Source organism: Scardinius erythrophthalmus (assembly GCF_964197995.2).
Source record: "Scardinius erythrophthalmus genome assembly, chromosome: 2".
Taxonomy (NCBI): Eukaryota; Metazoa; Chordata; class Actinopteri; order Cypriniformes; family Leuciscidae; genus Scardinius; species Scardinius erythrophthalmus.
The window spans coordinates 10500730-10513348 of NC_138222.1; the positions used below are offsets into that span (position 1 = coordinate 10500730).

The 12619-nt window shown below is 35.8% G+C and overlaps 1 protein-coding gene across 1 annotated transcript; it reads right to left on the minus strand.

Moving 5' to 3' along the window:
- Positions 1 to 1079: 1079 nt before the first annotated feature.
- On the minus strand, positions 1080 to 11225 carry LOC308684639 (leucine-rich melanocyte differentiation-associated protein). The gene is made up of 6 exons (XM_081355899.1): positions 11173 to 11225; positions 6106 to 6357; positions 4724 to 4906; positions 4538 to 4615; positions 3136 to 3187; positions 1080 to 1434 (listed from the first exon to the last, which is right to left on the minus strand). Exons 2-6 carry the CDS (start codon positions 6321 to 6323, stop codon positions 1348 to 1350), a joined length of 618 nt encoding a protein of 205 aa, XP_081212025.1. The 5' UTR covers positions 6324 to 6357; positions 11173 to 11225; the 3' UTR covers positions 1080 to 1347.
- Between the last annotated feature and the right edge of the window lie 1394 nt (positions 11226 to 12619).

The following is a 12619-nucleotide window of genomic DNA, read 5'->3' on the forward strand; positions in this document are numbered from 1 at the left end:
AATAAAAAAGATAGCATTTAGTTCTAAACAGATGTGTTAAAACGGTTGGCAATAAAATACGTTTACATTTCTACACTATAATTTTTGTCATTAAAGACATTCAACAATTGTGTGTATTTATTCTGTGTATTACGGTAATGATTCAGCGGTTCTGCCCTGTTTCTTAGCTCTGTTATGAATGTGTGCTAAAGGTCATATTAGTTCATTGCTACTATAATAACCACCACAAAGCACGTGTTTAACATTGGTTTTTCACACTTACATAATTTAGTGGTCTGGGAGATGTGCATGAATTCGGTAGCTACAAAAATAATTTGAGGTCTGTTAACATGATCAGTAACAAATCTTCCTGCAGTGCATTCGGCCTATGAGGGGAGGGAACTGTAATCTGATTGTGTTTAAGAACATACTGTACATGAAGATGCTAAAACATCACAACAGAGATAAATATAGCACATGTTTTGGTTTCTACGGAGCGGTTATCAGAACGGCTTGAATTGGTGGCTGCAATTATTTTGCCAACCTGACTTGTTTTTTCACAAGAGCCTTCGTGTAATTTTTATTTGCTATCAATAATCTGCTTTAGCAGCAGTGATATCAAAGCAATAAGATAGATTGCACCTATATAATTGGATTAGGGCCTATTGCTTTTATAAAATCGTGTCAACAGCAAATGAAGATACAACTGATAATGTTACATTCTATTCCTCCATGCATAGTTCATTCATCCTAAACATAAGCTGTTTAAAACATGTCACATTAAAGTCAGCATGAAACGGAATATTCTTCCATAACAAACAAAACAAATCAAGAATTTGTGTTGACTTTAATAGTTTAATAGTTAGATTCTATTCTTCCATGTAATATAACCGTAAGCTTGTAACAATAATACAGAATTCAAATCGTGTGGCGTATTTACAGTGGCTTTGAATGTGTCTCATTCAATCAAATTTGTGTTTTAGTAGTCTATACTGTTAAAAGATTCCTCTAGATAAAAAGTGTGTGGCAGTTACTTTAAATATTGAAGTAAGTTTGATTTGAATTGTTTTATATGCAGTATTTATTTAAAAACTCCTCATTGTTATGCAGATCATTATTGTTGTTCAAATCATTGTTTTAAAAAGAAAAAAAAAGCAGTAAAAATATTTCCAATGCCATTTCATATTTATTTGTTGCGGCTTCAAATCCAAGTTGAAATATGATCTGGTGCATGAGTAAATTCACTTCCTGTCAACAAGCTTTGAAGCTCATGAAGTCTGGAATGAACGCTTGGATTGTTGTGGGATAGTACTAAGTGTCTTGGCATACATCTCGGGAAAAGCGTGTGAAATGATGAACAATTCTCTGTTAGCGATGAAGCTCCTTCCTCCTGCTGCGGCCTTCTTTGATTCTCTGCATCCTGTAGGTCTTTCGGGCCAGTTCCCGCTCTTTTACCTGTACCCAGAGCCGGATTAACGCAAAGGCAAACTAGGCACGTGCCTAGGGCCCGATTGGCGGGATGGGGCCCAGACAGAGGGACAAAAAAAAAAAAAAAAAAAAAAAAAATTAAATGTCCTATCTACAATTTATTTCAAAATGTAGCCTATTAATCAACTAAAAATAGTGACGATGTTTATCTTAACCATAGACTGTTACATTACGTCACATTAACGCCAGCCCATGACTGTAGAGGCGCCAGCCAGTTTAGTCCGAGGGGACGTCAGAGGCGATCAGAGGCGGTCAACGAACGCATCCATCAGGTGCTGAGTGCGAAGCAAAAGCAGAAATAGGCACGCAAAGAAGCACAGCTCGTAATGCAGGTCATCGATTTTGGTGTGATTGCAATGTATTTTAAATATAAACTTGTGGGATACTGTAGATCAGCGTCATTTCTGGAAAAACCATTCACCGCTTTATGAGTTTAAAAGAGCGCGAGCGTCATTAACGTGCCCAGACGCGACGCTTTGAATTTGCGCGTACAATCAATGAATAACATCGCGTCCAGAGCTGACTAGTAAAAAAGCTACAAAAGTAAAAGACAAGACGTTTGTATTCAAAGTTAAAAAACCAACACACTGCAACATTTTTAAATGTTTCAAATAAAAGATCTCATATGGGTCTATCTTCTATATTCTGATGCTGATGATTAGATAATACCCTGACATCAAAGCCTATAGGAATATTAGTTTAGATTTTTTTTCCTGCTCAGTAGCGATCGTGTCTTTCTCTTCCACTTGATTTGTGTATAGCATATTTAAGGTAGCAATGCAATACATAATAACATATTACTGATATTAATAATATGACAATATCTGCAGTCAATATTGATTAAATGGGAGGGAAAAATCCTGCCCATAACGCAGAAAAATGATAAAAGCACGTTCATGTTCATCTACTGAAGTGGTATTCTGGAACTGTGAATAAACTGAATAAAACAGCAAAATAACAACAATAACAATAACATCTTCATTAAACAAAAAAAGAGATTAGCTTAGATAAAGTTTGATAGGCTACCAGTAAAAAGTCTGGACCCATTACTATTTTTAATGTTTTTGAAAGAAGTTTATTATTATGCTACAAGCCTGCATTTATTTGATCAAAAATACAGAAAAAAAACAGGAATATTCAGCAAGGATGTGTTAAATTTATAAAAGTGATATTGAAGACTTTTTTAAAACAACTTTTTAATAATCAAAGAATCATGAAAAAAAGTATCACATGTTATAAAATAAATATTAAGCACCATTTCTAACATTTGATAATAAATCAGAATATTATAAAGTTTTCTGAAGGATCACGTGACACTAAATTCAGCTTTGCATCACAGAAATATATTTTAAAGTATAGCCTAGTAAAATAGAAAACCATTATTTTAAATTGTAATAATATTTCACTATATTATTTTTCTGTATTTTTGATCAAATAAATCCAGGCTTGATGAGCATAAGAGACTTCTTTCAAAAACATTACAAATAGTAATTTGTCCAAACTTATGTACTGTGTAAGTAAAAATATACTAAATTTAAAATTAAATGTTGTATAAATAAAAAGGTTAGGAATCATATTTGTTTCAAGTGTGTTTTATTGGGGGTGGGGGGCCTCCAACATGAATTTTGCCTAGGGCCTCCAAATGTCTAGATCCGGCCCTGCCTGTACCTCTGTGTCATCCAGCACCTCCAGACTGGATATCTGACTGATCACATACTGCCTGTCATAGAGAGATATACATATTAGTAGTTAGTATGGACTCTGTGTATTAGATTAAAACAGAATCAGACTGTAAATGAATGCTGAACTTGCTGGCACAAATACTACAGCACAGCTTGGTTTGTTATTGCACTGAAATCTGCTTGAGCAAAACATGACCACTAGATGGTAGTATACCCTTGTGAAAAATAAGTCTGCTTAATTGTCTAGAACAGTGGTTCCCAAACTTTTAACAGGCATGTACCCCCTGAGACATTATAGAATAATTTGAATTGTTAACAACAAGGTTTTTTTATTTTTATTAATATTTATTTTTATCAATTATGTCGAGAATAGTGAATAGAATCATAAACATATGATACAAATCTCATCAAAAGTCAACATATTCGCATACCCCCTGAAATCAGTCCACGTACCCCTGGGGGTACGCGTACCCCAGTTTGACAACCGTGGGTCTAGAATGTTCACTTCATATATTAAAAGTATATGATCAAAAACCTAAAAAGTATGCTTAAAGATAGTACACTTTCATGACTGTTTCTTAAAAATACTGTCAAATTAAAAGTTTCCCTTTAATGTACATTCAATATGTTAATATTAATCTTTTGTCATGCTGTAAAGAAGTACACTTATTTTGACGTACTGACTAAAATACTAAAGCACATGTAAAGTACTTGATTATCATTTTAACTGTAGTGTGTTATTTAATATTACTTTTAAAGTTTTAATATTTGAAATCTACTAATTGAAACTTCATTATTACAAATGTGTAATTACAAATATACTTAAATACATGGCGTACAAGTTTTAATAAAATGACATTAAAGTATATTTTAGTCGACCATAGATGCTTGTCAGTATATTCCAGTAGCACCTCACTGCAGTACACGAGATCCAGGGGGTGGAGTTGGATCCAGATCTAAGGGGTGGAGATTGGTAGGTTTAGGTATATGAAAGAGGGTGAGGAGTTGGATCTGAATCCAACTCCTCCCCCTGGATTTCGTGTTCTGCAGTGAGGACCATCTCATATATTCAGCAGTACGTTTTAACCATATTTCAAACACAATAGAATTATGAAATTACATATAAAGAATCCTACTTAGGAAAGCACTCTAAAGTTCTGCTAATTGCATTTAATATAAATTTAAACAAGAATATTTTAGTTTAATTGCAATTAATTGTCTGAAAACATTCACACTTAAATATCTTTTTTATTATTTCTGTAATAACTATTCTTTTTAAAAGTATGCTAAGGTGCGCTTCTTTTGAAGTTCTAAAAACAGGCCAAAAAGTACAGGCTGAATGTTTACTGGACTATCAGATTTCATACATCGGTTCTTCTCACGCTTACCTGTAATCGATATACTGCGTCCGACTGCCTCCATTAAAGTAACTGGGTGCTGCTTCATTGTTCATCATACTAAGAATTCTACAATGAAAGCAAACAGGTCAATAACTGGAAGTCACGTGTAAAGAAAACATGATCATACTGAGCTAATGCATTAATGGATGTTCTTGGGTGAATGGGTGAACTCACTTGATATTTGGGAACTTGCAGGAGATCTCTTCCACAATAATGGGCAGGTTGCTGATTTTGTTCTTGTTGATCCACAAGGTGGTGAGGCTGGGCATGTAGGGGAATTTGACATGTGCGTTGTAGTTGTTGCAGTCCAGGATGAGTGTGCTGAGCTTCTCCAGACCCCCCAAAAGAGCAGGGTTCCGTCAGCAGCTCAGGTAAGGGCAATCACATGATAAGCTTGCGTGTGTTCTTGTTTAAAAGCCTTTCTTCTAAAATAATAAAGGTTCCAAAAGGTTTTTTTTTTTTTTTTGGCAGCAATGCCATATAGAAGAACCATTTTTGGTTCCTCAAAGAACCTTTCAGTGACCATTTTGATCATCCGTTTTAATCATCCGAAGTACTTTATTTTTATTTTATTTTTGCTATTAGAACCTTTAGTGCAATGAAGAGGTTCTATGGAGATGCCAATACTTCTGTTTTTAACCCTGTAAAGTCTACTGTATCTTATTTGAAACACACATTTCTAAGTGTTTTTTTTTTTTTTTTTTTTAATCATGTTAAAATGTGAGTATTGGCCTAAATATGATACATCAGGCTTTTGAGGAACTTTATTTGTTCATATCTCAATCTTCATTGTATTGTGTTGCATTAGCCTATAGAAAAACTATAGAGCTTAGTCGTAAAACTAAGCATTTAAATAACATCTTCCTAAAACATAGGCCTATTATTGGGTGATATGGGACAACTGATATCTACACTATTATAATGATCTCATTTATTTACATCACACTGTAAAAAAATTATATGATCAGTGAGTTATGACAACATATGTTTTTACATTGCTTAACTCATCAAAATAAATTAAGCAATTTTTAACTTTTTTATGTTATATTAGATTAAACTAAAAAAAAGTCTGTTTAATGTAATTTAAGTTGAAATGACATAAACATAAGTTGAGCGTACTTAAAAATTTAAGGTAGCAACTTTTTTTTTACATAAATCAGAATTTTATCTTTTTGGCCAAATAAATATCGGCAACTGCACTAAATTATAAATTTTTACATTTTGGGCCTCTGAATAAAATGAAGCTGTTTGTTTCCTCCTCGAGTGTGAGCTCCATATTTTCATTATATCAGACGAGCCGTAAAAGCCTGATGTATCAAATATGATACTCAACAAAAATGCTAACTTTTTTTTTGATATTGTTTGAAAATGCAAAAAAAAAAAAAAAAAAAAAAAAAGCCATTTCATGCCAAGCAATACAGAGTTAACATTCCAATTTCTGCAATCTGTGTAAAAAAAAAAAAGCTCTATGTCCTTGTAACCTACATATTTACAACATAAATATGTTAGTAAGATTTTGAACATATGACCAAGACATCTGATTCCCAAAAGGATACTCATCCAGCAAGTTGTAACTGAGGTCCAGAACCTCCAGAGTGTCCTGATGCTGAAGAATGGTGTCATAGGGAATCTCCAAGAGGTCCTGGTAGGCAAAAGAGAGCCTCTGGGGACCCAACACCACAGCAGGACCAGCAGGGCTCGGGGGCCGGGGCCCGGTCTCCATGTCACTGCTCTCACACTCTTCAATACGGTCGGCATCCCACCACCACGGCATCAGGACACATAATGAGCTGATCGACCTCTTAACTCTGTAAAAATAAGTTTTGTGAATGTTAACTCTATCGCCGCCAGCGTTTTTAAAAAAGGTGCCATTTTTTTTAAAATTCCATGGCCCCTGTCCCAAATGGCGCACTTCATGTGGACTTTCGGTCTCGTGGACTTAAATTGCGCATGCTCGCTGAGTCTACGAGTCCGTAGGCCGTGTCCCAAATGGCACACTCCGGACTTGTGGACTTCCTCAGAGTCCACACTTTGGTGACGTAATGTAGTGCAGACCTATTGGCCCCTTGGCGCGAGTCCACGAGGGCGCATTGAGAGGTATTTTTGGGACAGACTCGATCGTCACGCCGGAAATAACGGCCTGGTTGTTGTTGGAAAGGAGAAATCACATTTTTGCGCTCCGACGTCTTATCTCCATGTCAACTACACAGCTTAATTTTACAGTTCTGTATTTTGATATTGTGCATGCCACCTGGGCATTAGACAATAGATACATCATGCTTATTTAAAAGATGTATACAGTTGTAGCTAGCTACATAATAATACATAATGTTCCATTTGAACTAAGATTACAATTTTAACACATAATGAAAATGTGCATGAGATTCAGATGAATTTACAGGTTTCAATATTCATACTATGTTTACATATGACTCAGTAAAGCCCCGACATTCGTTTCTATTTATTTAATGAATTATAATGTGATCGTATTATTTATTCAACACACTATTATGTTTGAGACATCAACCACTGCTCAATGACCATAATGTTTGTATAAACTGTATGTAACAAGTAAAATATACATCTAGGTAATAAAAACCGTAATATTTCCATGTCAACAATTATCCGTGAGCGAAATCTCCTCCCATTCGTTGTCTGATTGGCCTTTCGCAAGGATTCCTGGGTAGTTAAAGTGCGTGGAGCCTGCATCTGTGCGGGCTTCGCGGAAGACCGCTTCAAGGGTACAAAGGGGGCACTGCTGAGCACACTTCAAAGCGTTAAAATGCTGAATGGGACGGCCTACGGACTCGTAGACTCGGCGAGCACGCGCAATTCAAGTCCACGAGACCGAAAGTCCACATGAAGTGCGCGATTTGGGACAGGGTCAAGCGGGAAGGAAGTCGACCGGAAGTTGAAGTCGGCCGGGTGCCGCCATCTTGAGCGGAACTTCACTTGCGTTAGCAATCCCATTGACTTCCATTCATTTTGGCGTCACTTTGACAGCGAATAACTTTACATCTGAGGCGTTTGAAGACTCCATTTGTCCATTTTTTATTTCTAAAGAAACACGACAATGTATAAAATACTCCATTACCTTGTAGCTTATGTTATGGCCCCGTAGAAGCAGTTTTTGTAAAAGTAGGCTAACGATTGCGTCATAACCATGCGACTCTCTGTCGCACACTAGAGAGATTACCGTATGGACGGGAGGAGAAGCTCGCGGGCAATCGGGGGGACGTGGAGGCAAAATGACTATAATTAATCGGAATACCTAGCAAAAGTTTCTCCTGCTCCAAGCTCATGGACAGCTCCTACTCACACTCTCCGTCTCTGCAAGATTCGGAAGGGAATGATTCAGATTTCTCTCGGCACAGCTACTAGAAGACAGACGGGTTGCTCACGTGGTCCGTGTAACGCTTTGCTCTGTTTGAGTCTGCGCGTCAGGAAAGGAAGTGCTAAGAAATCGCTGAAAACGGGCTTCACTTGTCTCAACTGAGTTCCAATGGGGTCGCTGCGTCCATTTCTTTTACTGTCTATGGTCCCATTCAGCATTTTAACGCTCTGAAGTGTGCTCAGCAGCGCCCCCTTTGTACCCTTGAAGCGGTCTTCCGCGAAGCCCGCATAGATGCAGGCTCCACACACTTTAACTACCCAGGAATCCTTGCGAAAGGCCAATCAGACAACGGATGGGAGGAGATTTCGCTCACGGACAATTGTTAATATGGCTGAGAAGAAAATATTACGGTTTTTATGACCTAGATGTAGGCTACTTTTTACCAGTTGTTACCTACAGTTTATACAAACATTATGGTCATCGAGCAGTGGTTGATGTCTCAAACATAATAATAGCGCGTTGAATAATACGATCGCATTATGATTCATTAAATAAATAGAACCGAATGTCAGGGCTTTACTGAGTCATATATAAACACAGTATGAATATTGAAACCTGTAAATTCATTTGAAACTCAAACACATTTTCATTATGTGTTAAAATTGTAATCTTAGTTCAAATGGAACATTATGTATTATTATGTACAACTGTATACATCATTTAAATATGTATCTATTGTCTAGGTGGCATGCATAATATCAAAATACAGAACTGTAAAATTAGGCTGTGTAGTTGACATGGAGATAAGACGTCGGAGCGCAAAAACGTGATTTCTCTTGTCCAACAACAACTAGACCGTTATTTCCGGCGTGGCGTGACGACCGAGTCTGTCCCAAAAATACCTCTCAATGCGCCCTTGTGGACTCGCGCCAAGGGCCTTATAGGTCTGCACTACATGACTTCACCAAAGTGTGGACTCTGAGGAAGTCCACAAGTCCAGAGTGTGCCGTTTGGGACAGAGCCTTGGAACGTGCTAAGCCCTTGATCACTTAAAATCCGCTATGGGGTTGATTTATTATTTACATTTTCCCTTACGAAATTGTTTAATGCAGCATTCTACGTGTCGGTGTGTTGAGTTGTTTAATTGTTTTATTTTTTTTTAATAATTAATACTGTGGTGGGGTAAATTAAACACAATATGCGTTGACATCACAATCGTGTTGCATTGCGGTATATGCAGTTGCCTGAAATGTATATGAAGTAGACTCAAAATCGAGGGAGCGAGGGTCTGTCCATATAAACCTCCCCTGTCCACTTCACCAAGTGGAATGCACTTCAAAATGGCGGCAGGGATTCCCCCGAGGGGAAGTGGGAAGTTTGCAAGTGTGTGTCTAAAAGTGGACTGGAACGCAGCCCTTGTTTCTGCGTCTTCTTTGAATGTGTTTTGAGCAGGAGATTTAGTAGTCTTTCAGGAGATGTGTCATAGCGCCCCCTACCGTATAACAGTGAAAACACAGAAACCCAGAAAATTCCGTGTTTTTGCCGGGGAAAGAGTTAAGGTTTCAGTTATTTTTAGTTAGATATTTGGTAGTTTTTGACAAAAAGTCTCAGCACATTTGCTGTAACTACGCTGTAAAAAATTGTAAATGTAAATAAAGATTATTGGAGTAGTTACTGTGCATTTATAAGAACATACTGTTAAAGTCTTTCTATTTCCCAATTTTACATTTTACACTCTTGAAAATAAAGGACTTTTTTGGCATCTGTGGGAATTGCACGAAGAACTTTAAGATCTATGGACACTTCCATTCAGTGGCGTAGCACCAAATGTTGGGCCCCGGTCACAGAACCAAGAGGTGGGCCCCTCACAACACCAATATATATCAATATATATATTTGGTCAAAAAGTTGACCAAAGTGCTGTACGGACAAATAAACAACAAAAAAACATAAAATACATTCTTTATGTAAAGTGTATACTACAGATAAAACAAATCAAGAGATATAAAACATAGGAAAAATAAACAATGTCAGGTGGTGTCAAAAGCCAAGGAAAAAAGGTGGGTTTTAAAACCAGACAGTGAAAAGGCTTGTCTAATGGACAGTTTAGGAGTTGCCACAAAAGCACGGTCCCCCCTGAGCTTGCACTAAAACTTGCATCCAACTTAAAATTACACTTGCATTAAAATGTTCTTCACACCAAGATTTTTTTTTTTTTTTTTCAAAGAACTGAAAACATTAAAGTCCTTTTGGGAACCAAAACTGGTTCTTCTTGTATCACTGTGAAAACTCCCTTTAGGAATTATTTAAGAGTGTACTTGCCATTCATTTGTTATTACTGAAAGTTACTAGCAATTTCTAAGTGACAGTTGTTTTATAGTGAATGAGACTAGAGACTGGATGACATTTCATATCTCAGTGTTATGTTTTGCATTATTCATTTGCTCAAAAATTTCAAAGTATTTTCTGAATACATAGCATGAATAGGTCAATAATACAAACAAACTGAGTTATTCTACAATATAAACTGCCTGACAGTCTAAAAAATCAAATAGGCTATTATTAGCTAAGAATCAGCTATTAAAAGGGTATGAAATGGGAATTCACATTCTAACAAAGAAATGATCCAGTAAATTAAAGCAATATAATGTGAGGTCACCATCAAATATAAAAAAAAATCAAATCCATGATTAGATGCATAGAATTAAATGGAAAGATTCAGCGACCAACATGATGGCCAAATAAAGTTCATTAACCATAAGGCCATTTATATTTTAATGTGAAGTTGCTCTTTTGAAATCTGGAGCAATCTTTTACAGTTTTTTATTTATTTATTATTATTATCAGAAACTAACATCATTCATCAGAATTTCCCCACAACACAGATGCAAAAATCCTTATGTTGCAAAGAATCAGGATTACAGAAATATAGGATTACAGAAAAAAAGTGCAGTCATTTCAATCACCCCTGTGATATTTACTTCAAAAAGGTTTTTTTTTTTTTTTTTTTTTGCAGTGATGCCATAAAAGAACAATTTTGGGTTCCCCAAAGAACCATTCAGTGAACAGTTTTTAAAATATATATATTTTTTCTTGTAAAGAATATTTAAAAAATGTAAGGAACCTTTTTCCACTATAAAGAACCTTTTGTGGAACGGAAAGATTCCATGGATGTTAAAGGTTCTGCATGGAACCAGAGATGCCAATAAAGAGCGGTAAGTAAAAAAATTTCATACAGTCACAAGAATCCCACATTTGGAATTCCTATAGTCAGAATCTTAACACTTACCGGGGTTAGCAGCTCTCCAGTGAGTGGTGAGATACGTCCTGCACAAATAAAATACCTTCTTTCATGGCTGGAAATGGGATCACAAGATGGGATAATCACATTGCCTGTTAACCCTTTCCTTGTGGGGTTCACATGAACGTCACAAAAGTGTCTAAAATATAGGTCATCAGCTTTTATGAAGCAGCTGATGCTAAAAAGATTGCCAGTTTTTAAATCATAGCTGACTCTTTTCACAATGAATGATTTGTGTAGCATGGCCTCCTGAGAATTAATTCTTGAACAGTTTGAGCTGCAAGGAATTTAGTTTTTTTTTTACACACAGTTAGATGGATCTGAAACAGCACAGATCATAAATATCTGAGAGTGCCAGGTTTTAGGAGAGAAAGTTGGCAGAATAATATTAGTCTATGAAATAATATATGGAGATGTATTGTTAAATACTGTAAATTGTTTTTTTTATGTAAAAAGTACACTGTAAAAAAGTATCGTGATTTTAACGGTAAAAGACTGTAAAAATGACATTTAATGTAATTTTACTGTAAAATACCGTTAAATTTACAGTTTTTGAAAGTGAAAAAGAACAACTCATTGTATAATTTACAGTGAAAACCGTAAATTGACATTCCCACAATTCCCTGCGTGACACTTCACATTTGATCTATTTTTGTTAAAATATGTTTCTTCATAGTTTTCTTAGTTTGTTCTAATCAGTTATGTACATTAGGGTTTTATGTTACAATTAATGTTGTTAAATTAATGTTTATTGCATTTTTAAAATTTCATGTGTGTTACCATGATGGTGTTTAATGTTTGTGTGAATGACACTGTGCAGCTTCTATTAAATTAGTATAACATTTCTTGTGTAAGAGCTGTTTGCGATGAGATTTGATTGATCAAGTGACTCTCATCACTGCAGTGATTGTTGGTTATCAGAGAATTGCAATGGTACAATACAGATATTAATACTTCAATAGGACGTTAAATTCACAATATATTAGATAATGAATTACGGTTTATTACTGTAAATTGTAAGATAAGTCTGTAAAACCAATAACGTTGCTACCGTATTTTTGACGGTAAAGTAGCCTACTGGCAACCACAGCTGCCGTTTTTTCTCCGTAAAAATCAGGGTTTAATTTTTTACAGTGTAATAATTGTTACATAATTTTCATTTGAAATCTATATTATGCCCAACAAGATACTATATGCTTTTGCAAAAAAAAATTCACATTAGGCTACAATTTAGAGTGCAAAAGCTGTTTTCAAAAGACCCTATATGTTTCTTATTTTTTTTCATGAGTTGTGTATCCCATATTATAGGATGTTTTTATGCTAGCTTACATTTTATGTTGCTGAGTTAATGTTTATTGCATTTTTATTCTATTGTGTGTGTATATGGCACTGTGTACTGCCAATACTATAGCATCAGGTTATTAGTCACAGGCCA

Excerpts from the sequence above, each read along its gene's own strand:
- LOC308684639 (XM_081355899.1), bottom strand. The coding sequence starts at position 6,323 with ATGCCGTGGTGGTGGGATGCCGACCGTATTGAAGAGTGTGAGAGCAGT. Across the intron at positions 4,907-6,105 it reads AGTTACAACTTGCTGGATGA|GAACCCTGCTCTTTTGGGGG; the intron begins GTATCCTTTTGG and ends GAGCTGCTGACG. Across the intron at positions 3,188-4,537 it reads ACGCAGTATATCGATTACAG|GCAGTATGTGATCAGTCAGA; the intron begins GTAAGCGTGAGA and ends TCTCTATGACAG.